Source organism: Penicillium argentinense (genome assembly GCF_028826775.1).
Source record: "Penicillium argentinense strain IBT 30761 chromosome Unknown utg000004l_segment0_segment0, whole genome shotgun sequence".
Classification (NCBI taxonomy): Eukaryota; Fungi; Ascomycota; class Eurotiomycetes; order Eurotiales; family Aspergillaceae; genus Penicillium; species Penicillium argentinense.
In genome coordinates this window covers 4,043,056-4,068,107 of record NW_026622663.1, presented here as the reverse complement: position 1 = coordinate 4,068,107, position 25,052 = coordinate 4,043,056, and the positions used below count along the sequence as shown (strand labels likewise).

Here is a 25,052-nt window from a genome sequence, read left to right as displayed (position 1 = left end):
GTACTTACTGTCTGTCGTCGATGCTTATAATGGTTCTGCTGAAAGGAGTTTTCGAAGCTGGTTTCTTGCTCGCGTCGGCGGGAGACGTTGGTGACATGGATTGGCTTCTAACAATGTTTCCGATTCATAGGTCAAGAATTGCTATATAGCCCTTATACTCTGCTACATTTCGATTCATGTTTACGTTGGAGGAAAGGTACTAGACCTGAGTGCGTGAGAAAATGGTGCTCCATAGCTTTATTATAATCCAGAATGAATTGCCAGTGGTCATATTCGAAACAGATCAGTATGATACATCCCTTGTTCTAAACTCCCAAGGATATAAAACTTTTATACGACAAACATAAATGTAAACAAAGGTCAAAAAATGACCCGACAACGCCAATTGACCATGCTCGTATCGATTCTTCACCGTTTAAGCGACGCTCATGAACTGTCGCTTCTTGCCGGTTCCCTGCTGCGTCTGCGGCTCTGTCCAGTTCTCCTCATCGATATAATCCTTGGTGTTGTGCTCGCGGATTTGGTTGCCGATGAATTGCAGGGCAGAAAGGTTGAATCCTATCTCGTCCTTTTGACGAGCAAGCACACGGCGCAGCGAGGCACGGATGCTGTCAAGCATCGGGCGCATGATCTTGCTTGAAACAATTTGGCGATGATGTGTTTTCAGCATGAAAAATAGAACGCGGCAGGTAAGAGGCACGTTCCACTCGCGCTCGGCCCAGATATTGAGGAAGGTGAAGAGGGCGTCGAGTTTGGAGAAGGGCAGAACCAAGAGAGCATCTTGTAAAGCGGCCGCTGGAATCTTCTGCACGGTATTGAGAACATGTTGCTCAGCGGACACGTTGTTCAGGGCAAGATACAACGGGTTGCGATCAGGAGGTGCGGCATTCGGGTTTGTCGCCTTGACTCTGCGCCAGTCCTGAACGATCGCGAGATCCTCCATGCCGATATCCAAAGCTTCCATGATCTTTTCTCCAGCCATCAAGGTGCCTGTAGTCTGCTTGCCGGCATCAACTGCTTCGGCCTTCTCACCATCCTCGCCGTCCTCGTCTTGCTCAAGAGATGCGGTTAGGGTGTTGTCATAAGCCTCCTCCATTTCCTTTTCGCGCTCTTCCTCCAGAAACAAGGGTTCATCTGTTTGCTGCCAGATACGAATGCTCTTGTCATGACTGGCACTGACAATAAAATCACCCGAGTGGCTCATGGCCAGAGCCCAGATCTCTCCATGGTGCCCGGACAGCTTCTGGATATGCTCGAACTTGTCGCCATCCCAGTATTTGATGACCCGGTCCTTACTGGCACTAAAGAAGTTGTGACCGTTTCCGTCTTTGTTGTGCGGGACAAAGGCCACAGACATCACACTGTCCTCGTGGGCAAGCAGAGATTTGTGGCAATCACCGAAGTCCAGTCCCCAAAGGCGTGCAGTCTTATCGGCCGAGCAAGTCACGATCAGCTTGCTATCATAAGAGATATCCATACTCAGAACTGGAAGCTTATGGCCGTAAAGATTCAAGTATAATTTGAGGGAGTCGACGAAGAAGACCTTGACAGTGTTGTCCAGCAAAGAGACCGCCAAAAGTCGGGAATCCGGCGAGAAGCGAAGGCTGAGGATGTCGTCGCTGACCTTCAGGGTTCTGGTGTGCACCAGCTTGAGACGAGGAGTGGTACGCTTGGTACCGGGAATCTCTTCTTGAACAACCTTGAACTCCCAGAACTTGGCAGTTTTGTCTGCACTTCCACTGACCATGGACTTTCCATCAGGGTGAACATGAAGAGACCAGACAGGGCCATCATGCGCCTTGATCGTGTCCAGTAGGGTCGAAGACGCAATGTCAAACACTTCCAGTTCGCCATTCTTGTTTCCAACAACCACAATCTTGTCACCAGGCAGGAATGCAGAGCAGAGGACATAACCACACTCAAGAGTACGCAGACAGGCCTCAGTACGGACATTCCAAATCTTCAAACTACCGTTCGAAGCAGAGGCAAGCATGCGGTCATCGGAGCTCAAAGAAATTGACCGGATATCTGTGCGGTGGCCTGGGATATCCACGGCCAGGCTACGGGTATACTCCGAGTCTTCCTCATCCTTGGTCTTCTTGTTCGCCGGAACAACGTTGTATGCCTCAAGCTGGTTGTTTGTTGTTGCGGCAAGCAGATTCAACCCGCTAGACTTGTTGGTCATCCAGTCGAACGAACGGATCTTTCCACCGGTTCGGACAATGACGTGGGGAACGAAGACTTCCGAGACGGGAGCAGAAGAGGCATCCTTGGCCTTTTCCTTGTCAGCATCAGTTCCCTTCTCCTCGGCTTGGCGTTGCGCCTCCTTCTCCTTTCTGCGCTTAAGCTTCCGCGCCATACTCTTCTGCACTTCGGTCTGTGATCGAATGCGCCAGATCTCCACCGACTTCTCGGAGCCATGGACACCAATGTAATCCAGGCGAGGATGGAATCGGATGCCGAGTGTACGATCCTTGCCGTGGCGGTAGAAAGTTCCCCGGTCAGTAAGGATTCGGCGACCATTTGCGCTCAAATTTTCCTTCGAAATCTCAACCATAGCTCCTTCATCAATCGACCAGACCTTCAACTCTCCATCATTGCCGGCGGTGATACAGCCACCTTGGTCGGGTGAAAGACCCAGGCTCCAACATTCACCATTTGTCTGCGCAATGTGGGTTTCGATGCAGTGCTGTGATGCCAGATCCCAAATCTTGATCAACGCATCCTTGCCAGTGGTCAACAGGAAGCCCGAATGCTCACTCATGCCTGACGCCTGGAGTATTTCGGGTGACGGAAAGAGGAAGTGGAGCGAGGTGATCTGGTCGGTGTGTCCTCGAAGCTTGAAAAGACCGGTCTCGGAGATCAGGTCCCAGACGATGATATCGGTATCCTTGGAGCCACTGGCAATGCGCACGCCCGCGTGGTCGAAGGCGAGTTGGGTAATGGCGGACTTGTGACCGTTGAAGGAAATGATGATCGTGCTGGTTCTAGAATCCCAGATGCGAATGCTGCCATCCTCATATCTACAAGGAGAAGTATCCAATGTTAATCTCTGAAAAATGTAGAATTGGTATTGGTGGAACTTACCCAACCGCGAAGATATCCTCGTCCGTCTTACTCTGCGTAACCACGGTCACTTGCGCTTTGCACGCCGAGTCGCGCCAGCGTCCCAACAATTCCCCCTTCTTCACATCCCAGCAAAGTACCTCCTCGCTAGCACCGACAATGGCCCGACCTGCGCCTGTCTGGCGAACTGCGCCGCCGGTCGGCTCATCCTTTGTCCAGATCGCATTTGAGGTCGCCGAGGCGACGAGCCCGAACGTATTCGAGTGCTCGAATTTGCTAAAAAGAAAGAAGTCAGAGACACAGGATCCAGAATTGGAACGCCAGCGACACTCACAAGTAAGATTTCACCATCTTGGGTGGATGGGAAAATTTTTGGAGACGCCGACGCTGCTATCGATAGCACAAAATTAATTACGGGCGGCGGCAGCGACCTATCCGGCTCCCCCACCGCCCATGACGATCGCGCGGCTTGCCCCCAACTGCCAACCTCACAACATCCGTCTCCCCATTGCGTGCCAATCATGCTTCTCTTGGACTATCAGAACGTTTTGATCCAATCTCTCCTAACGGAGCGGTTCTCCAGGTACACATCACCCCTCTTCATGATCGTCTTTCCACCCCTCCTCCATTGCGGCGTTGTATACACAGCCACCTAGGCTCCCAAGCTAACAGTTGCCCGCAGTGCTACCCCGGCGTCGATTGACCAGGTGGTCTCTGACTTTGACGGAGTGACATTCCACCTCTCGACACCCGAGTCCAAGACCAAGATCCTCATCTCGATCAACGTCAAGTGCTTCAAGGAACTCGTGCAGTATGGCGCCCAGGCCGTGCTGGAGCGGGAATATGGCCCGTACATCGTGACCCCCGAACCCGGCTACGATTTCTCAGTACAAGTCGACCTGGAGAACCTCCCCGCCGAACAGGAAGCCCGTGATGAGCTGGTTATGAAGCTTGCCCTGCTGAAGCGCAACGCCATGGCCGCGCCGTTCGAGCGAGCCTTCGATGAATTCACCAAACTTGCCGAGGAGGCATCGCGATACACGTCAGAGTCCGCCCCGCAAGGCGTAAAGGAAGGCGGTGATGTGATGGCGATTCACTACCGTGAGGAGGAGGCTATTTATATCAAAGCCAGCTGGGACCGTGTGACGGTGATCTTTAGCACTGTGTTCCGCGAGGAGACCGATCGGATCTTCGGCAAGGTCTTCCTGCAGGTTCGTCGCATCCCAGATATTCAGGGGTCCTTGGCCAAATACTGACAACTGGCAGGAATTCGTGGATGCCAGACGCCGTGTCGTGACTCTACAGAATGCGCCCCAGGTGCTGTTCCGTAGTGATCCCCCACTTGAGTTGGAGGGAGTCCCGGGCCTGAAGAACACCGGCGAGGGCGAGATTAGCTACGTCACCTTCGGTAAGAGACCTGAGCAGTCTAAGTCCTTCAGTATCTCTCTGTGCCGCAATACTGACATGGCTCCTCTCATAGTCTTGTTCCCCCGACACTTGACCCCTCAGCGCCGCTATGAAAACATCTCCCACATCCAGACCTTCCGTGATTACTTCCACTACCATATCAAGGCCTCTAAGGTATGTCGGCATTTTCCCCCGTCAATCTCTGCTGTCATTGACTGATCATCCATGATAGGCATACATCCACACTCGAATGCGCAAGCGGACGGCAGACTTCCTCCAAGGTATGAAAGCATTTCGCTTCCCCCAAAGACTACTCGTACGTTACATGCTGACTATTACAAGTCCTCAACCGTGCCCGACCCGAAAACGAAGAGCGCGAGCGCAAGACTGCCAGTGGACGAACATTCCGTGTGCAGAGCTAGACTCGCAACGGCTTCCTGTTGATATATTACCTTGGAGAGCGTTAACGAATCAGCAATTCTTTTCATTGTAAGGCAAGCTCCTGCTCCATTGTAGACTTTTCTTTGAAACTGTACCTTCCATCTATCGATCTGTGTTTCGTTCACTGCCAGTATCTGTTTAGGTGGCCTCCATGACCTACTCTTCCTGAAGGTAGTCCTCAAGTTGGCCTTGGCTGGTCGGATGAGATGAAGTGAAGCGAGGTGAGGTGAAGTGAAGGCAAGTGCCGGCGCCAGGCCGCGCCTGCCTCACTTACCACCTCGTCCAGCCCGCTGTCGCACATTTACCCCCCGGTGGCTTGAAGTTTTCCTGTTTACTGCATCCTTTTTGTTTTTCTTCCTCGGTCGACCCTTGTATGCGTCACAACCAGAACTACAACCCCCGCTCTTTTCCTGGCCCCGACTCAACATGGAACAAGGCCGTAAGAGTCGGGCCTGGAGCTCGATCGCAAGGCGTTTTCGGTCCAGCGCGGAACGTCTGAGAATCACCGACGAGAAAAATTCCCGGAAAAGCGATGCATCAACCATCAATCCGTCAATCATCACTCCGTCGACCATCAGTCCCTCGAGTCCAGATAAGCAGGAGGAATCGAGTGTCAACACGCCGAATGACCATTGTCGATACTCTTCGTCGATTTACAGCCGGGATGACAAGGAAGCCTCGGACGTTCAATCGGTACTGTTGCCTCCTTCCCCAGCAGACGAGACCGTTGACCCCATGGTGTGTGGTCCCATCCCAGTTGGCGTCCTCCATCGTTGCCTTCTGCACCTCCTTTTTCCCACCTCCACGCCCTGCCGAACTCATATTGACTATCAATCCTTGTACAGATGACTACCTCCGCGCGACACACTCACCCTTACCGTGTGAGTGATAGTGAATGGATTCCGGCCTCCGAAGATCCATCTACCCCAAGAGCGTCCGTTGTACTGGGCACAGAGGGACTGGACCGGATGGAAAGGTCCGCCCATCTTCGCCCAGTGCTCAAAATCTTCATTCAGCTCTTTGCCGTGGCCAAGATCCTCCATGTTGCGTTTCTGGCCTATGGCGTGGAGGTATGTATACCCGCCGTCGAAGCCACAGCTTGCTAACTCTTGACATTTTATAGACTGACGAGAATTACCCGGGGCTTGCCTACTGGATCAAGTGTGCTGAGGCTGAGGTACGGACTGACTCTCTGGAGACCCTGATTCAGATCGTGGAGAACCTGTACTATGTGCTCTATTCCAGAATCATCCTTGAGATGTCGGCCATCGAGTTATGTGCCCAATTCAAAATGGAACCTCGCCCGCGCTCGAACGGCCATCAATTCTATCTACCGGATCCGAACCATATGTATCGCGTCTTCCTGGCGATGAAGGACTTGCTTGACTCGCCCAATGTATGTGCGCAGCGACACGAGGCCGTTGAGCACAGATACCAGGAAGACTACATCCGCCGGCTCTGGCAGAAGGAAACAAACAGGGGATTCAACAATGACGACCTGCTAGGCTTTCGCCGATTTGCGATGAATATCGTGAATGAGAGGACCTGCGAATTCACCCTGAAATGGACTGCTCTTCTTCCATTCTTCAGCGAGATCCCAGCCGAGCTGCTGGCATTGATCTCCGAGAAATACTTTGCTATGGTGCCCAAAGCAGTGCCTGAGAACGACGTGCCTACCACCGCGCTCCCTTTTATCCACATGAAGGCTGCTGACTATGCCCTCTGGGAGAAGGATATTATCAAAGACCATCGCATTGCCACCTTGGCCAAGCTGGAAGGTGAATCGGTGGGTGATGAGCGCCGCAAAGATCCGACCTGCCATCTCTTGCATCTCGCCAAGCAACGCAAGTGTATCTGCCACGCGATCTGCTATTGCGCCCGCGAATGCACCTACAATGTGGAGCGCGCCTGTCCGTGCGCTGAGCGACAGCTTCGCGTGGCGTTGTCCTACTATCGTAAGGGTCCCGGTCGGTACAAGTTTGAGGCCCGGGTGGACACCCTGGGATGGGCCTGTTTCCAGGGATTGGCCAGCCTTCAGCGCAACGTTGAAGATGAGGAAATGACTAAGGAACTGTGCAGAGCGATGCGCCTGTTTGAATCGGAGATCACGAAGGAACGTTCGCCCATTCCTAACTTTTCGCGGAGCTAGAGACATTCTTTGTTTTACGACATTCACAGATTACGGTGATGATGATTTCCTACCCGAGGGTAGATGACACCTACATAACTGATGTAGTGCCCAATAGGTAGGGGCCCAGTGAACTACTTGCTTTGTCAATGACGGTCCCATCTTCTGATAGCACGACCCTGCACTAAACCCTCTCGGGTTTGCGTGAAGGTCGTACAATAAGGTAACCCAAGGTAAGTACTTTCTATTCGACAAGCCGATTAACATCGACCCCCCGATTTGATGTGCCTGTCATGAAGCTATTTCTATTGATTTGAGATACCCCAGCACTACTCAGCCAGGGGTACCCTAGGACAGGACAGTAGATAATATCAAAATCGAATAGTGGGACCCAGCCGTAGAGCCTGGAGAGCCTTGGGTCGCCTTGATAAGACTCAGAATGTAAAAAAGTCCCCACTGGCATCCAGCGACTATCCCCGAAACCACACCACTAGTAGTATAATACCTTAGGGTAGTGTAGTTATTGCAGTTGAAGACACGTATGAATATGCAATCCCGCTGTGCCTTCCATAAAGTCCAGCCAGGCTGAGAAGTGCGGCGTAGCGGAGGCTGCCGTCTTCATATGACACGCCGTACGGAGTAGAGTCCAGCACACTTCGGCGGCGCAGGCCAGTGAGAGACTGCATTCTCCACGGCCTCACCGGTGAAAGAGCCCGCCCGGTTTTCAGACGGCGCAGACACTCCCTCCTTCTTTCCTCCCACGGCCATGACCTAAGGCCCCCTTCTCTTATCATTCTCGGTCCTTGGTGCGCGGAGAGGCGCTCCGTCCGGCATGGTGACCACGGCAGGCGTGCTCTCGTCTCTCCCATGGCCAGCTGCGAAGCGCTGGTTTGCCGCTCTCAAGCCCTCCGGACAGACCCTGCGACCGCGCACTGCCCAGCCCTACCACGCAGCTGTGTGGCCCTCGTACGGCACCACCACGCCTGTTCCCGACCGCCACGACGTGAGCCTCGCCAGGTCGCCGTTTCTCTTCGAGACGGGATACGCCCTTTGCGCTAAGCGCCCGTCTCGACCGTTCCCCCCACCGTTCCTGTCCCCTCCGTCCTCCTCCTTCTCCGATCCCCTCACCACCCATTCTCTAAGCCAGGACAAGCGCCTGTCCGTCCAGGGAGAGCTGATCCGCGGCCTGAACAATGGCGACGATGCGATCATCGTTGCGGAGAACTTTCTCGGCGTCGACGACGGCGTAGGCGCCTGGGCGACCAAGCCCCATGGCCATGCAGCGTAAGTTTCTTCCCTTATTTGCTTGGCTTGCGATTTGGGTGTCGCATGGGTCTAACATGGAATACCGTGACAGCCTGTGGTCGAGACTGCTACTGCATTTCTGGGCCCTGGAAATCGAGCGCCGAGTCACTTCCAATGCGACCACCGTCGACCCGATCGAATACCTCCAATCCGCATACGAAGAAACCTTCCAAGCAACAACTTCCCCAACCGAGTGGTATGGGACCACGACCTCTGCCACGGCCCTTCTCCACTGGAACCGCGAACCAGATGGCACCCAGAAACCCCTACTCTACGTCACGAACCTGGGTGATTGCAAGATTATGGTGATCCGACCCAGCGAGCAGAAGATTCTCTTCCGAACGGCGGAGCAGTGGCACTGGTTCGACTGCCCGATGCAGCTCGGGACCAACAGCGTTGACACCCCCCGCAAAGACGCCGTGCTTTCCAAGATCGCCCTCCAAGAAGACGATCTGGTTCTAGCCGTGTCCGACGGAGTCATGGATAATCTGTGGGAACATGAAGTCCTGAAAGTCGTTCTGGACAGTCTAAAAAAATGGGACGAGGGACGGATGGAGCCGGGTGATCTGGCTCCTCCTTCAGATTTGTCGAATGACCGGATGGTCTATGCCGCGCGAGAGCTTCTAAATGCAGCTCTGAATATCGCCCAAGACCCTTTTGCGGAGAGTCCATTCATGGAGAAGGCAGTCGACGAAGGATTGGCCATCGAGGGAGGAAAGATGGACGATATCTCAGTCGTGATTGCCTCTTGCAAGAAGCGGGCTGGATGATTGCAGAGCGCCACAACCTACGTGACCACCAACAGGCATATATTTCTATCCTGACATCCAGGAAGCATACGAGCAGAGCAAAGTCCCAGAACATACGGCTCTCTTGTTTGCGCAGCTGCTTCGCTCGACCACCAGGTACGAGTAACATCTTCGAAGCCTGGCCGCATCACCAATGGTCCCGATGGCCCCGATGGCCCTGATGAAGCCGATAATGCTCACCGCATTTTTCATCAACCCCGTCAGCTAATGGGCAAATACCACCCACGAAAATGTCTTTTATTTTCTATGTTCATGATTCACGACTCGGCACTTTTACATTTGCATGGAGGATACTGGCGTTACATGACCTGGCCAACTAGAGCCGAATTTGTGATTACTTTTAGCACTTTTAATGTTTCTCTTTGGAAGCCAAGCGCAGAATAACAGCAGACTCCACTCATTATCCAGAAGAGAAAAAAATGGCACTGTATTTTACTCTCCGTCTTAGTGAGCTTCATGGTTTTTTAGACGGGAGACCCTGTATACCTCAAGAGTTCCTCCGCACCTACCCCACCGCCTTTCCCGCCGCCTTTCCCGCCGCCCGGCAAATTAAAAAAAAAGTTTCGTCCGTAGCACCACAGCAACATCGAAGATCTCATCGCTCAATATTTTGACGACGGACCTTCAAAATGAGGGCCAAACGTTCCAAGAAGTATCGCAAGTTAATGCACCAGTATGAGATGACGTTTGGCTTTCGTGAGCCTTATCAGGTGCTTGGTATGTGCTTCTTTCAAGCCGGGATCTGGAGCATCTACTAACGACGAAACAGTGGACTCGAACTTCCTCCATGCCATCGATTCTTTCAAGATGGAGTTGATTCCCTCATTGGAGCGGACTCTCCAGGGAAAGCCCAAGCCACGTGAGTACTTTCGGCCCACCAGACATCCCGGGCATGAAGCCTTCGGCGATGGAACCGGACGATTTGCGATTGAGAAAGCCCATTGGAACTGACAGAGCCGTTTGTTAAGTGTTGACCAAGTGCTCCCTGGCTGCCATCATGGCTGCGCAACCAATCAACCCCAAGACCAACCAGCCTTACCGTCCCCGCCATCTCCCCCTCCAACAGAACTTCCGCTCCGTCACTGCTCGCACAACACTGAATCCGAGCCCATCGACGAGATCGACTGTCTTCTTTCATTGCTGTCGCCCAATGCCGATACCAAGAAGAACAAGGAGCACTACATCCTTGCTACGGCCGACGCCCCCGTGAAGAAGCAAGATAAGAATGATACGCAACAGCGCAAGCGTAAGCGCGACGAAGAGCGCGAAGAGGAACGGGCGGTCCGCCGCGCACAGATGCTCCGTTTTCGCGCGCGTTCCATTCCGGGTGTACCTATCATCTACGTCAAGCGCTCGGTTATGGTCCTGGAGCCCATGAGTAGCCCGTCCGAGAACGTGCGGGACAACGCCGAGAAGGCGAAGTTCCGCTTTGGCCTGGGCGATGCTGCGTCGGATAAGCCGACAGAAGAGCCCAAGAAGAAGAAAGGACCGAAGGTGAAGGGGCCGAACCCGCTCAGTGTGATGAAGTCTAAGAAGAAGGTGGTTGCTGGTCCCGCTATTACTCCGAAGAAGGGCAAGTCTCTGAAGAACACTGAGGAGACAAGCAAGAACGATGATGCGGCTGAGCAGCCGGGTGGTGAAGAGGCAGGTGCTTCTAAGCCTAAGAGGAGACGCCGACATCATCACAAGAATGCTGCTCCTCATGGCAACGACGATGCTGCGCCATCTACCGAGACTGGTCCTAATACCGGTTCCATGGAGGTTGACGAGTAACAGTCAAATGTCGAGGATTGCATACCCTTCCCCTTTTTCATTTCTACACGGCATGGCGTTCGGATCAGGTACCATATCAAAAAGTGACATGGTGTATTCTTAGATGTACATCCAATATTACGAGACAAGTCAATTTTGTACATGTCAACCGATTACAGACGAAGCTCTATCCTGTGCAATGTAGATATCCATTACAATGTGTTTCAAGGTTACCAGGCTAGTTTTGCCATGGACCTTGTTTCTTTCCCGCTGCACTAGAAGAATATAGTAGCATATGCAATAGCTGATTTTTTTGATATATATCTATATATACATGCCCAGTATCGTACAAGCCTCTGACTTTTGCAAAGAGAAGAGATTCGCCGAAAAAGAAAACACCGAAACCCGACATGAAGAACTCCGTTGCAATCCCATGTTCGCATTAAACTATCACGACTCATTGCTTGGCTCCCGAGCTCTCTGCATTGGCAGCAGCACCAGAACCAGCATCAGCAGAAGTGGAAGCACGATCCTGTCCCCGCTCACGAGCCCAGATCTCCTCAATCCGCGCGCGCTTGTTTCGCGCATCGTCCCGGTTGCGCTTCGCCCGGTCGGCTCGCTCGGCAGAGAGACATTTGTTGACTTCGCGCTTGATGTCGTTGCAGTTGCCAACAGCTTTGTAGAGGAATCCGCGTGCGTGGCATTCATCGAGGGCCGTCATTACCTCCTCACAATCTGCATTGCAATTGTTAGGACCGCAACTTCATCGTATGATGTGTAACGTATGGAGGGATGCCATGAACGCTGGATGTACGTACTGACGTTATAGGGAGTGTGCAGGTGAGAATGCATGATGGCGTATTGATGTTTTTGAGCAAACCAAGACCCAACGAAAGTGCAGCAATGTGGTGTGACGTTCAACGCAATGGATCGGAGCTGGCGAGGCATGCGCTGTGACGCCGCAAAATCCCCGGGCGGTGAGTCGATCTGTCCCGTTCTGCCGGTCCGCCCCGCCCGACACACCGATAAAAAAATATCGCCGATAAAAAAAAGTTGGAGTCGACTGTCAATATAAAGCGATTGTCATCAGAAATGTCTTCGATGATCACAACTACGGCCTGGGTGCGGCGCGGTGTCGCAGCCCAGTTCCCTACAAAATATGAGATTGACGAGGAGGAAATGGGCCGGATATCGAAGTTGGCCCGCATGCAGCTTGAAGATGCGCAGGAGGGGTTGAGTGCCGCTCAGGATGGCAAGGATGGTGATGACGAGGACGAAGCTATGGACGAGGGTAATGAGAAAGCCTCTGAGGGTGCGAAAGAGAACAAGGACTCCAAGAAAGGCTCTGGCTCTGGCTCTAAGAGCACCGAGTATGTACTGCGGCCCAATTGACGATGCGCAATATCCTAATTACCTCTGCCAGGGACGATGATGTTTTGAAGGAGTTCGACCTTGACACCTACGATGATGATGAGATTGACGAGGATGGCGAGAGGGCTACCATGTTCGGCAATGTCCAGTCTCTGGCCTACCACCAGCCCAACGAGGAGGACCCCTACCTCGTCATCCCCGAGGACGAGGACAAAGATGAGGAGCGCGAGGAGCTGCAGATTATGCCCACCGACAACCTGCTTCTGGCTGGTAAGGTCGAGGACGAAGTCGCTCATCTCGAGGTCTACGTCTACGAGGACCAGGCCGACAACCTCTACGTCCACCACGATATCATGCTGCCCGGTATTCCTCTCTGCGTGGAGTGGCTGGATGTCCCCGTCGGCGGCAAGCCCAACGAGGAGCGCACAACCGGAAACTTTGTGGCTGTTGGAACCATGGAGCCTGATATTGAGATTTGGGATTTGGACGTTGTCGACAGCATGTACCCCAATGCCATCCTGGGGCAAGGTGGGCAGGACAACGGAGACTCCAAGCCCAAGAAGTCCAAGAAAAAGAGCAAGGCCAACGATGAGTACCACATCGACTCCATCCTGGCTCTCGCTGCCAACCGCCAGCACCGCAACCTTCTGGCCTCCGCCTCCGCAGACCGAACTGTCAAGCTTTGGGATCTCAACACCACCAGCTGTGCCAAGTCCTACTCGCACCACACCGACAAGGTCTGCTCGCTGGACTGGCATCCCAAGGAGTCGACAGTTCTCCTGAGTGGTAGCTACGACCGCACTATCGTTGCCGCCGACATGCGTTCCCCCGACTCCAAGGCTCGCTGGGGCGTCGACTCGGACGTTGAGAACGTCCGCTGGGACCCGCATGATCCGAACTATTTCTACGTCACCACAGACGGTGGCATGGTCTACCGCTACGACATTCGCAATGCCCCCGCCACTCCGGCCGAGTCCAAGCCCGTCTGGTCTCTGCAGGCTCACGACTCCTCCGTCTCCTCCTTCGACATCAACCGCACTATCCCCGGCTTCCTTGTCACCGGCTCCACAGACAAGGAAGTCAAGCTGTGGAACGTCGAGAACGACAAGCCCAGCCTCGTCGTGTCACGCAAGCTGGATGTTGGCAAGGTCTTCTCGACTGCCTTCGCACCCGACCCGGAGGTCAGCTTCCGTCTGGCCGTTGCCGGCAGCAAGGGTACCGTGCAGATCTGGGATGCGTCGACGAACGGTGCTGTGCGCCGAACCTTCGTCTCGCGCATGCCGGATCTCGCGGGCGATGTGCCCGAGCGTATACTCGGTGTTAATGATGATGAGGAGGAGTCTGATGATGAGGGTGCCGCTGAGGGCGGCGAGGGTGCTCAAGCTGATGGCCCTGATGGGTGGGAGTCGATGGATGAGGATTAGATACGTATCGATACCCGTTGAGTCATGCCTTGATGTACGAAAAATAGATTTCATTTCTCTTCAAAAGCTCCGCTTTGTTTAAAACACTGTGAATATTCGAAACTACCAGTAGTCTGTCCTTCCGCGCGGGTACCATTACGTCAGGCATCACCAAATGATTGATCGGTACACTAGTGTACATTTGTACATAAGACGCCTAGCACCCTGGCGTAGGAACGATGAGGCAAATCCATAACCATGTATATTGAAGTTCTAAGATGTATATATCTAAAATCAAATAACATTAACCTACCCAAACACCACACATGAAAATAAAATAAAAATTAAAGTGCATCTAAACCTCCAGGGCATGCACATGAGTCGTCAAGTCCAGCAAGCGGTTCGAGTATCCCCACTCATTATCATACCACGCCATAATCTTAAAGAACTGTGGGTTCAGCTCAGAACACGCAGGCGCATCGATGATAGCGCTGTACGGAGATCCGTTGTAATCCTGGCTGACGAGTTCTTCGTCGGTTACGCGAAGAACGCCGGCCATGGTGGTTTTCGAGGCGAGACGGAAGGCGCTGAGGATTTCTTGGAGAGATGTGGGCTTGGTGGTGCTGATTGTGAGGTCGATCATGGAGACGTTGGGGCTGGATTTGATACTATTAGTTTATTGTCTTTGACAGATAGGACGCACAAGAGAAGCAGACGGACTTACGTTGGTACGCGGATGGACACGCCGGTGACCTTACCCTTCAGATCAGGGAGAACAGCTGCGACGGCTTTGGCGGCGCCGGTGGATGTGGGAATGATATTGTTAAAGACGCCACGACCTGGACACGTAGCCTGTTAGCAAAGTAACCAGTGCAAAACAGCCATATAACTTTGTGTTGCCTTACCGAGACGGCGATTTTTCTTGCTGTATCCATCCAGAACCTGCTGGGATCGGGTAGCAGCGTGAACAGTAGTCAGGAAGCCCTGGGTAACGCCAAAGGTCTCGTCGAGCACTTTCAGAACCGGGGTCACACAGTTGGTGGTGCAGCTGGCATTGGAGACGACACGGCAGTCTTCAGTAGGTGTATAGGAATCCGAGTTGACACCGTAGACAAAAGTGGGAGAGTCGGAGCTGGGAGCTGAGATGAGCACCCGCTTAGCCTGGCCGTGGTTGACGTGGTCCATGGCCAGGTCACGCTTGGTGAATTTTCCGGTGCATTCGAGGACATAGTCGACGCCCAGGGTTGCCCAGTTGAGCTGCTTGAGGTCACGCTCTGACGTCAGGGCAATACGCTTGCCATCGATGGTAATGAGGTTGTTTGAGTGTGCCTGGATATCGGTTCGTTCGTCCAGATCGCCCATGGAGGAGTCATAGCGGATCAGGTAGATCAAGTCTTCAACGGTGACGCAAGTATGGTTGATGGCGACGACGTCGATATCGGAGCGGACGAGAGCAGCACGGAGGACATTGCGGCCTGTGAGAAATCAGTAAGCCATGTCATAACATAAGTGAAAGAGATATACTGACCGATCCGACCGAAGCCATTGATGCCGACCTTGCAGGCCGAAGGGGAGATGGTAGGAGCAACAGGGACGTCGTTGATTGAAGGAGCCATGTCAGTTTGAATGAAGTGAAGATCGTTTCAATGAAGAGATGAGGATATAGTTTTGCAATGGTCTATTATAATAAAGAGAAGATCTAAACTAAGAACTTTTCATGGGAACCATATCTATAAGTATAGAACCGCCTCCAACACCTCTTCCGCTCTCTCCATCGATATCTCGCAGGAATCCGGAATCTCCCGCGGCAACACGGATACCAGGTCGGCTTGTAACAAGTCCGGGCAGCAATTATCGCAGCATCCAGATATCAACCAGGCCCATTGCACGTCAGGCCCCTGGCCATGGTCGTCCTCGGCGGATCCCGCCATCGGATATCCGGCCAGACGGAATCCACCCAGAACCAATGACGGAGCCTCTTGCCGCCGAAAGTCCCGCGCTCACCTCCCGATGAAAGTGGTGGTGGTCTCCTCCGGCCTGACACCATGACGCAAAGGCCTCGTATGTGTGGCCGGTGCCATGTTCTGCTGGGGCTGGTGGTCGACTCCGGGGTAGAAGTACCGATAAACGGAGGGGACTGTCAGTGGTTTGCGGCTAGGCTTGAGCAGGCTTGGGTCCGCCCTGCAATTGGCTTCTGCGACCGAGCGTTCGAGCCGCGTTACATAAAGGGCCCCATGAACACGACTTGCGCGGCGCCTGGATTGGCGTGTGGTGGCCGGGGTGACCTTTGAGCGCGCGGTGATTTGCGGGTGAGGTTTGCTCCCGGCATCTTTTTCCTCCGCATCGGCATTCCGATGTGGCCTCGTCTCGCCGAGGCCCCTGCCAAGAGTCCGGTCTCGCCGAGCGCCTGAGGTATCTTCGAGGATTCAGCAGACTGCAGTGATTCGGGATCTTTGCTGAATGCGCAGTAGAACGTCATTTGAACTCAAGTCTCTTCGTAAAACACGTTGTTAGAAGTGCGACTTGTATACTACCCGACGTAGGTTCAATAGAAAATAACATATTCGTCCTATAGATTAGCCGGAAGTTCAACCAGCGTACGAACCTGCATCCACTAAAAAAAGTGGGCTACGGAAATAGGCCGTGAGGGGCCGCATCGTTGAAGGAGCCAAAGTTAAATAAATCCCTCTCGATTTCTACTGCTAAGAGTCACTACGTCGGAAAGCTCGAGGTTGATGACGGGCAATGCCGGATACGCACAGTGAAAAGTCATCAAGATCATTTATTCTTAGTCAACGAAAACTCTGTCTAGTACATTTTATTTGTCTGCGTTAATTGGCAGATATAGTATACCATGTTTACAAAAATCAAGCATTCTCTTCCACCTCCACTGAGCATCCGTCACCCTTATCCTTGTTGGCCGTAATGAATTCTTCTGTAGTGACCTCTCCTTGAGGCAGATGCCGCGCCATGGACACAATCTGCCAGGGAGAAGATACGTCCCGGAAGACGTGATTGAGCAACTCCAGGTTCCGGTTCATCGTCTCCGGGTAGAAGAAGTACACGAGGACCGGGGATGCATGCAGACAGCACTGCATACATGATCTAATACTGATACCCGATTGTGTCCAAGGCGACCGGAGTAATCATCACCACGACAAAATTCCACAGCCAGTGGTTGGCGGTTGAGACAGAGGACATGTCCACGGCCACTCGCAGCTTGACGGGTGCAACCTCAGTACAATATAGGAAATTGCCGCCCAGGAAGCCAATGGGATAGAAGCAGTTGAACACGAAGATGAAGATTGCCGAAGCGATTGTAGCATGCTTATTATCAGACCCAAAACTGTTTGTCACCGCCAACGCGAGCATGCAAATACACATGCTAGTCCCGCTGATCATGAACACCGCACGTCGGCCGAGGCGATCGATCGCGAAGAAAGCGATAAACGAGCAGAGGAATTTCCTGGTCAATGCACAGGCAGCCAGCATGCTAGAGGGTCGAGCTCATACCGAGATTCTTCTCTTTGAAATCGACGCATACACTGAAATGGGGTTGCCGCCACACATTTGCTGGAAGAACTGCAAGACAATACACAGACTGAAGCGATACAAAAGATGCTCCTCGTCGTCCTTGGAAAATTTTTCCTTGGCCACACTCTTTGACTTTGCGGTTGCTTCGAGAGAAAGCTCGATGCCGGCAATTTCGGTCTTGATCATCTCGTCGCCCGCAGTCGTGCCCTTGTATGCAGCGAGGTTGGCAAATGCTTCCTCAATCCGACTAACCCAGACCAGCCAGTGAGGCGACTCTGGTAAGAGGAATACCGAGAATAAGTTGACGAGCGAGGGGAAAAATGGAACGGCAAGCGGTGCTCGCCATCGGCCGGTATTGTCTTCGGGCAAAAAAGTGAATGCAAAGTCGGTCCAGTTGCGTAGAGCATAACCGAGACATGAAAATTCCATCGGCGACGACATGTTGACCACGACTCTTTCCAGACGAACACTCCGACTGCCACACAGGAACCGCCACGCTAAATTAGCCAACTCCTACACCAAGGATGATTCGTCCGACGGTGAATTGAATCACCGGGTTGCCGGATACTTGGAGCAGTTGACAGTTAATAGTCAAAACAAAATCGCACCACTGAAGATCGGATTATCTTTCGACGTCCAAGGCGCTCAGAGATACACGTGCAAGACAGGTCGCCGATGAGAGCTCCGATTTGAAAAGACGCAATGACAGCACCCTTGTTCGTGGAGTTGTGGGACTTGACGGCACCATCGGTGTGGATGGTATCAAAATGAGGAAAGAATATCCACCCAGCTCTCGAGCGTTGCAAGTGGCCCAATACCGGCCTGGTTATAACCAAAATAATAAATGCCGGCGCGATGATGAGAATGACCTGCGCCATGCGCAATGCCTTCCCGGCCAGACCATTAGGAGGCGAGACATAGTGATCCACCTGGGCCTCTCTTAATCGAAAACAGATGAAAGGGTATGAAAGGGACCAGCTTCCAGAACTAGCTGGAGAGGAAAAGCCAGAGAAGACACTGCGAGGGCCATTATATATGGCAAATGCGGAAGACGTACCATGCCTAGAACGACAAGCTTCCGCCCTGTCGGTCGGTACTTCGTCTTGGCATGGGGTCCCCATAGAACTGGGATCGCGGACGAATACACCCCCGCAATTATGGAGACGAGACAATTAACTGACGGGAAGGATCGTGTTCCCTGTCGGCATATCTGAGCTGACTGGTCCGTCTGGGATGAGTGAGGGTGTAGTCCAACTGCTCGAAAGATGCTATCTCCGTAATTTACCATCCACACGTCACCAGCAAGGTCATGCCACAAGAAAGACATTGCGTGGAGACGTCTAATTTGCAATTGGGATAGTGTACATGGGCTGCAATTTCAATTCGCTGGTTAATTGCCTCGTGGCCCCTGCAATAGTAGCAAGTTGGTGGGTATTTTCTCTTGCCGAAAGGCTCGGCTGGTAGTTATACTAAGCTTTCATACTACCTACAGTATAGTATGATCATTATTTCAAGGAGTCCGGGCTGTCAATTTTCGAGTCCTTGAGCCTTTATATCACTAGAAGAGTAAATCTTGAAGCCTGAAATGTCGATTCGCATGATGGGTGGTAAAGAGGTGTATTTACTGGAGAGTATCGATCGGAGAGACTGATATTACAATCAGGAACGGGATGATTCAGCAGATACCCAATCTCCTATCTGTGTTGTATAGTAATAGGGGTATTCTCGGAAAAAACAGCACTGTAACACCCTAAAAACCACTGATTAGATGGCATTCTGAACGGGAGCCGACAGATAGTTCTTCAGTCAATCAATTGATCGCTGGGATGGCTCAATTGGCCCTCATGAGTACTAGTTGATACCGATCTCCTAAAGTCCGACATAGAGATTTAAACCTGTCCCTATAACAAACAATGCATATCAAACATCAAACTTCATATCATCGGAATCACATATTTTAAGCCAGCTTCTTGATCTCCTCAACAACAGCATCAGTCACCTCCTTGGTGCTGGCCTTGCCGCCCAAGTCGCGAGTGAGAATGCCCTTCTCGCAAACATTCTCAACGCAGTCCAGAAGCTTCTTGGAAGCCTCCTCCTCACCGAGCCAGGCGAGCATCTCGGCGGCAGTCCAGAAGGTGGCGACGGGGTTGGAGATACCCTTACCAGTGATGTCAAAGGCAGATCCGTGGATAGGCTCGAACATGCTGGGGTACTGGCGAGTAGGGTCGAGGTTGGAGGTGGGCGCAATGCCGATGGAGCCGGCCAGGGCGGCAGCAAGATCGGAAAGGATATCGGCGTGCTAATGGCTTGTGAGTGACTTTGCTTATGATGACAGAGAAAGTAAGGTCCAGACTTACAAGGTTAGTGGCAACAATGGTGTCCAGGCTCTTGGGGTTCAGAACCATGCGGGTGGTCATGGCATCCACCAGCATCTTGTCAACAGTGATATCGGGGAAGTCCTTCGCGACATCCTTGGCCACCTCGTCCCACAGAACCATGCCGTTGCGCTGAGCATTGCTTTTAGTAACGACAGTCAACAGCTTGCGCGGGCGCTTCTGGGCCGTCTCAAAGGCAAATCGCATAATTCTCTCGACACCGTGGCGCGAGAAGATAGCCGTCTCGGTAGCAACCTCCCACGGCTTTCCGGTGTGAGAGCGACCACCCTGGCCGGCGTATTCACCCTCGCTGTTCTCACGAATGATTACCCAATCCAGGTCACCGGTGTTGCAGTTGCGCAAGGGAGACTCGGTGCCACGGAAGACGCGAGTTGGGCGAACGTTGGCGTACTGCTGGAAGGGCTGGCAGATGGACAGGCGCAGACCCCAGAGGGAGATGTGGTCCGGGACGTCTGGAATTGCCGTTAGTCGAGCTTCTCAGTCAACCACCCGCATCGCATGTGCACTTACCAGGCGCGCCAACAGCACCGAAGAAAATGGCGTCGTGCTTCTTCAGCTCGTCGAGACCGCCATCAGGAATGTATTTGCCGGTCTTCTTGTAGGTCTCGGAGCTCCAGTCATAGTTCTTGAACTCGAGCTTGAAAGTCTTGAGGGTCTCCGTCAAGGCGTTGAGGGCAATGATACCCGCCTCGATGACTTCGGGGCCAATTCCATCAGCGGGGATGGCGGCGATGCTGTAGGTTTTGGACATGATGACGTTCAGAACACGCGTTATGGGATGATCACAGGATGTGAGATTGACGGAGGGGCAAGGACCTCGTGCATGCGGGGGATATTTAAGGCTGCATTTTGGAATGCGGCGAATCGGCCTGCTTTTGGGGTCGCGATGGACATCCCATACTGGTGCCCCTCATCTTTGTGGATGGCCAATCATGCCGGCGAAAGTAGATGACGGAGGTGTGCATCTCCGGCCAAACGTGCTGTCGGTGAAGAAGTGCGCCGCGGGCGGTGGAGCCGGCGGAGAAGGACATGTCCGGGTAAGGTTCAGGCGAGGCCGATAGTTCAGCCAGAACCTGGAGAGCATCACACAGGCTGGGGGAAATCGGTACGACAGGTGACTTGATGTCCCATTTCCTTGAGTTTTTGTTATTTGAGTATGTGGTGGACTTGACAATATTTGCGCCCTTCTTTTCATCGTTTCGAAATAATGCCTGCGCGAACCATTGCTCCTGAGAATATTCAGGGTGTTCTGGACCATGTCATACCCCATATTAGCAAGCACCTCCAAGCTCAGGCCAACGGTGCCCCCTCCAAGCCCTTCATTCTGGGATTGACTGGCCTCCAGGGAAGTGGCAAATCAACCTGGACGGATGCCCTAGTGCAGTCCCTCAACGAAACCCATAACTACAACTCCATAAATCTGTCGCTAGACGATCTATACCTCGACCATGATGACCTGGTGCGCGTTCGGACCGAGAACCCATCTAATAAGCTCCTCCAGACACGTGGTCAGCCCGGGACGCATGATGCAGAATTATCGGTTGCCTTCTTCCAGAGCCTGGGTGATCGCAAAACAGAGATTTTGATCCCATCTTTCGATAAGAGTCTGTTTCATGGCGAGGGTGGTCGCGCGCCAATAGAGACCTGGCGTCGAATTCCTCAAGGCACTACGGTGGACGTTATTGTTTTCGAAGGGTGGTGCGTTGGCTTTCAGCCACTGGATGAAAAAGATGTTCGATTGCGTTGGGATGCAACATCACAATACCAAATACCGACAAAATATCCTACAAAGACCTTGAAAGAACATGCCATTGAGCATCTGCTACAGGTGAATAAGAATCTGCGTCAATACTGCGACCTGTTTATGGGTCCACAACACTTTGATTTCCTGGTCCATCTCGATACAAACGACCTGGTTAATGTCTACGAATGGCGAATCCAGCAGGAGCATGCTCTTCGCCAGCGCACTAGTAGCGGAATGACCGATGATCAGGTTGTGGCATTTGTCAAAGGCTACATGCCCGCTTACGAGCTGTATCTGGACCAGCTCCGCCGCGGGTTCTTTCGATTTGATCAGCCTTACCAAGGGCAGTTGCGAGTGGTGTTGAATAAGGACAGAAAGGTTGTGGAGACAATTCTTTCTCGTTAAATGTATTTATGAATTTTGCTACGCCTATTATACTCTCGGCCATAGAAAACTTGAGTCGGGAAAGCATATCATGTATCAAGCTGCCATAGGCGATTTGGGTTGCATGACTACATTTATCACGATATTGTACAAAGCAGCTCAAACCTGTGGCCTATCGTGCCGAACCGTTCCCTTGACCTTCGCGGACTCGGTTTCACCTTCCCCCTTCTCTGATTTTCCTGGTTCGTTGACGTATGGGTTCGAGGTGTTCGTGTTAGAAAGGCCTTCCTGTTTGAATGACATGGTCTCGGGACCACCAGGTTCTCCCCGTGCGGAGGGCTGCCACACGAGTATTAGCTGGATGTTTCATGCGTAGCAACGGCCAATGCTAGGTCATGCCAAGCCAAAATCTGGCATTGGAACTGGGTAATCACAATATCGAAACTGTCGACTTACCTTTGTAGAGTCTTCATAGGTTCGGCTTTTCCCCGAAACGTCATTGCTTAATTTCGCCGATCGGGATTTCTGCCAGAGATAGACGGATAGGGGGACGCCCACAAGGATTGACCACATCGTACTATGGCAGAAGCTCACTATTAGCCGCCGCATACATCGATAAACGACCCATTGAGTGTAAATAATACTTTCTCCTGATTCCTTGGGTTGCCCTTCTACCTGAGACAGCCTCATTTGGGCTCGTCGCGTAGCTTCTCTGGCCATGCATTCGGGACAGCATCGTGGCTCTCGTTGTAGCTCGGACTACAGAAGGATTCATCGTGTCTTCTGGTTTTAAGGGTCGGATTCGCAAAGTATGAGCCCAAGGTTTTTTTTCTTTCCTCAGCTTTATTTAATACCCAAAGGTATAACGTTCACTCTGACATCATTTTGATTCCTTGACAGTTTAGTAAGCCAGCACATCTCCATATTTTCTTACAATACTATCGATTCCATTGGTCAACAAAGGACCCGATCAAGGTAACGATCATTTTGAAAACAAGTTTCATGACTGGCCAATATGAAGCAAATAAAGCGAAGTCTGATCTTGGCCGAACGTGAGCCGCATAAATGGTATTTCTGCTTTTCTCGGTTGATGATCCAGGCTGAACCACAGTAGCACGTGACGCACCCGAGGTTTCCAAGTCATTACTAGAAAATAAAAGTACTACTAGCATGCAGTGGTGGGGAGTTATCACCTGTCTTGGTGTTCTGGCTTTAGAATAGCACCTCGAGCAGACCTAGGACATAAGTTCACAGTACTGAAATTCTTGAAATTGTGTATGCCTACTAGTGGTATCCTCACATTATTTGTAGAGCTTCGACAAGCCGTAGAATTCAATTGTACCCCGCTAAGATGACACCATCAAACGCGATAATTCACACATCTTCCACGATACTATTTGTATCCAATGATAAAAGCCTCAAATGAAAGACTATGTCTTATCTATGCGATTGCATTACCCCCGGCAGCCCGTTTTGCAAAAGCTACATTACATTAATTTCACTCTTTTTCTCGCATCCTGCAGGTCCATTGATTCCTACTCTATTGTCATCATGGATGAACAAACCCAACCAGCAGGAAAGACTCTTAATAGAACATCCACACGCGAGATTCATCCCGAGTCTGAAGATAAAAGTGGACTATGGCTTCGCTCATTGACATTCCTGGGGTGGTACCCAAAGGAGTGATATCGCACCTCGAAAAAAGCTAATATTGAAACTGGATATACTGATTCTGCTATTCGGCTGCTTGTCATTCTTTACAAAATATCTGTATCAGCAGGCGATAACAAATGCATACGTTTCGTGCGTGATCAACAATATCATGGCCCTTTGTTATTTCTGCTGACCACCCCGAGCTAGGAGACATGAAGATCTTAACCTAGGCGGGAATGACATCAACTATATAAACGCCGTATTCTGGGCGTCTTATTGCACTTCCATGATTCCAGCATGCTATCGGCTAACTCGGACTCGATTTAACATCACTTTGCCGACATTAGAGGTCGGATGGGGCCTTTTCACGTTCGGCTGTGCCTGGGCTCAGAATCTCAACACTATCTATGCAATGCGATTTTTTCGTGGGGATCTGCGAGTCGTGCTCTCTTACTGGAGTCATATATGTTATCGGGTCGTGGTACAAGCCTGGAGAAGTTACTCGACGTGTGGCACTCTTTTTCATCGCATCTCAACTTGGGACGATGTTCGCTGGTACCTACAGTCAGCGGCATATACCTGAATCAAACCCATGGCCTGGCCGGATGGAGGTATGTAATGCCACCTTTGTTGGCTCTGGAGAACATGGGAACTTTGTCTAATTTTGATAGGTGGGTTTTCATCGTTTGCACCATAATATCTATCCCTATCTGCATTCTGTGAGACACTGCAGCCGTACCCTCTGCGAATCCCTGAATCTAACATACGATCTCAGTGGTTACATTGTTTTTTCCGATGTGCCGCATCGTGTGAAGCCGCGCTTCTTGACAACTGCCGAGCATTGTCTTGCCAATGAACGCCTCAAAGGTCTTACAGCCCCAAGCAAACTCAGGATTTCCAAGGCAATCTCCAAACGTGTCTTAGGAAGGTGGCACTTTTATGTCTTCGTCGTTCATTGGATCTTGATGGATCAAAACTTCATGCCATTTTCTACACCATTCAGACTATATCTGAAGGCAAACCCAGATATCTACTCCATTTCGCGGGTCAACACGCTGCCGACCATTGTCACGGCGATATCCGTTGTCGCTGCACTTGCGGTCGGGATCACTGCAGATCACCTCCGTAATTTCTGTATTCCTTCCGTGGCAACTAGTATCCCCGTGCTTGTGGGTATCATCTTGTTGGTGGTCTATGATATTGGCGAGGTCGGCCGTGTCGCGGCATTTATCATCACGGGTTTCGAAGGAGGTATGGCTTTCAAACGACTTCATTTTTTGAGAAGCCCCAACCTCCAGCAATCAGTCCTCTCGCCATGAACTGGGCTACCACTGCCATGGCAAACGATGCTGAGGAAAGAGCCATTGTGACAGCCAGCATGAGCGCGATAGGACAGGCCATGGCTGCTTGGACGCAGATCTCTCAGTATTCGGCCGTGAATGCTCCACGATTTCGAGCCGGTTTCCTGTCTAATTTGGTGACGACGGTCTTGCAATTCGCCAGCATTGGCTTGATCGCATATCTTGTGCGCAGGGAACAGCGTCGACAGTAAGGTTGCAGCGACCCTAGCCGCTCATATCGCCATAGAGAAAAGACAATTCCATCCTGCCAGGAGCTGCACCGATGCGAATAAAGTCTGTAAAGCCATTGTTTTCTCCT

The 25,052-nt window shown here is 51.9% G+C and overlaps 13 protein-coding genes across 13 annotated transcripts; 7 read left to right on the top strand and 6 right to left on the bottom strand.

Annotated features, from left to right (window-relative positions):
• Positions 1-415: 415 nt before the first annotated feature.
• N7532_004439 (snoRNA-binding rRNA-processing protein DIP2) lies at positions 416-3,417 on the bottom strand (the record flags this gene model as incomplete). The annotated part of the gene is made up of 3 exons (XM_056616933.1): positions 416-3,023; positions 3,088-3,342; positions 3,401-3,417. 3 exons carry the CDS (start codon positions 3,415-3,417, stop codon positions 416-418), a joined length of 2,880 nt encoding a protein of 959 aa, XP_056477290.1.
• Positions 3,418-3,467: 50 nt separating this feature from the next.
• Positions 3,468-4,895, top strand: N7532_004438 (actin-related protein 2/3 complex subunit 2; the record flags this gene model as incomplete). The annotated part of the gene is made up of 5 exons (XM_056616932.1): positions 3,468-3,649; positions 3,749-4,277; positions 4,333-4,647; positions 4,706-4,754; positions 4,816-4,895. Coding segments are annotated over 5 exons (1,155 nt in total), but the record flags the coding sequence as incomplete, so codon positions are not given.
• Positions 4,896-5,340: 445 nt separating this feature from the next.
• Positions 5,341-7,063, top strand: N7532_004437 (uncharacterized protein; the record flags this gene model as incomplete). The annotated part of the gene is made up of 3 exons (XM_056616931.1): positions 5,341-5,652; positions 5,760-5,984; positions 6,038-7,063. 3 exons carry the CDS (start codon positions 5,341-5,343, stop codon positions 7,061-7,063), a joined length of 1,563 nt encoding a protein of 520 aa, XP_056477288.1.
• Positions 7,064-7,874: 811 nt separating this feature from the next.
• Positions 7,875-9,117, top strand: N7532_004436 (uncharacterized protein; the record flags this gene model as incomplete). The annotated part of the gene is made up of 2 exons (XM_056616930.1): positions 7,875-8,326; positions 8,400-9,117. The coding sequence occupies 2 exons, from the start codon at positions 7,875-7,877 to the stop codon at positions 9,115-9,117; spliced, it is 1,170 nt and encodes a 389-aa protein (XP_056477287.1).
• Positions 9,118-9,785: 668 nt separating this feature from the next.
• Positions 9,786-10,929, top strand: N7532_004435 (rRNA-binding ribosome biosynthesis protein UTP23; the record flags this gene model as incomplete). The annotated part of the gene is made up of 3 exons (XM_056616929.1): positions 9,786-9,873; positions 9,926-10,015; positions 10,136-10,929. 3 exons carry the CDS (start codon positions 9,786-9,788, stop codon positions 10,927-10,929), a joined length of 972 nt encoding a protein of 323 aa, XP_056477286.1.
• Positions 10,930-11,365: 436 nt separating this feature from the next.
• N7532_004434 (COX assembly mitochondrial protein) lies at positions 11,366-11,760 on the bottom strand (the record flags this gene model as incomplete). The annotated part of the gene is made up of 2 exons (XM_056616928.1): positions 11,366-11,643; positions 11,727-11,760. The coding sequence occupies 2 exons, from the start codon at positions 11,758-11,760 to the stop codon at positions 11,366-11,368; spliced, it is 312 nt and encodes a 103-aa protein (XP_056477285.1).
• A 240-nt stretch (positions 11,761-12,000) lies between these two features.
• Positions 12,001-13,703, top strand: N7532_004433 (rRNA-processing protein PWP1; the record flags this gene model as incomplete). Its single annotated transcript, XM_056616927.1, has 2 exons — positions 12,001-12,278; positions 12,332-13,703. The coding sequence occupies 2 exons, from the start codon at positions 12,001-12,003 to the stop codon at positions 13,701-13,703; spliced, it is 1,650 nt and encodes a 549-aa protein (XP_056477284.1).
• A 334-nt stretch (positions 13,704-14,037) lies between these two features.
• N7532_004432 (type I glyceraldehyde-3-phosphate dehydrogenase) lies at positions 14,038-15,298 on the bottom strand (the record flags this gene model as incomplete). Its single annotated transcript, XM_056616926.1, has 4 exons — positions 14,038-14,350; positions 14,407-14,521; positions 14,588-15,157; positions 15,211-15,298. 4 exons carry the CDS (start codon positions 15,296-15,298, stop codon positions 14,038-14,040), a joined length of 1,086 nt encoding a protein of 361 aa, XP_056477283.1.
• A 1,489-nt stretch (positions 15,299-16,787) lies between these two features.
• On the bottom strand, positions 16,788-17,657 carry N7532_004431 (uncharacterized protein; the record flags this gene model as incomplete). Its single annotated transcript, XM_056616925.1, has 2 exons — positions 16,788-17,175; positions 17,227-17,657. The coding sequence occupies 2 exons, from the start codon at positions 17,655-17,657 to the stop codon at positions 16,788-16,790; spliced, it is 819 nt and encodes a 272-aa protein (XP_056477282.1).
• A 1,516-nt stretch (positions 17,658-19,173) lies between these two features.
• On the bottom strand, positions 19,174-20,363 carry N7532_004430 (putative tartrate dehydrogenase; the record flags this gene model as incomplete). The annotated part of the gene is made up of 3 exons (XM_056616924.1): positions 19,174-19,515; positions 19,574-20,064; positions 20,123-20,363. The coding sequence occupies 3 exons, from the start codon at positions 20,361-20,363 to the stop codon at positions 19,174-19,176; spliced, it is 1,074 nt and encodes a 357-aa protein (XP_056477281.1).
• A 456-nt stretch (positions 20,364-20,819) lies between these two features.
• N7532_004429 (uncharacterized protein) lies at positions 20,820-21,761 on the top strand (the record flags this gene model as incomplete). The annotated part of the gene is made up of 1 exon (XM_056616923.1): positions 20,820-21,761. The coding sequence occupies one exon, from the start codon at positions 20,820-20,822 to the stop codon at positions 21,759-21,761; it is 942 nt and encodes a 313-aa protein (XP_056477280.1).
• A 138-nt stretch (positions 21,762-21,899) lies between these two features.
• Positions 21,900-22,313, bottom strand: N7532_004428 (uncharacterized protein; the record flags this gene model as incomplete). The annotated part of the gene is made up of 2 exons (XM_056616922.1): positions 21,900-22,079; positions 22,197-22,313. The coding sequence occupies 2 exons, from the start codon at positions 22,311-22,313 to the stop codon at positions 21,900-21,902; spliced, it is 297 nt and encodes a 98-aa protein (XP_056477279.1).
• Positions 22,314-23,291: 978 nt separating this feature from the next.
• On the top strand, positions 23,292-24,945 carry N7532_004427 (uncharacterized protein; the record flags this gene model as incomplete). Its single annotated transcript, XM_056616921.1, is given in 6 exon segments — positions 23,292-23,410; positions 23,421-23,543; positions 23,601-23,900; positions 23,959-24,004; positions 24,065-24,644; positions 24,692-24,945. The coding sequence occupies 6 exon segments, from the start codon at positions 23,292-23,294 to the stop codon at positions 24,943-24,945; spliced, it is 1,422 nt and encodes a 473-aa protein (XP_056477278.1).
• Between the last annotated feature and the right edge of the window lie 107 nt (positions 24,946-25,052).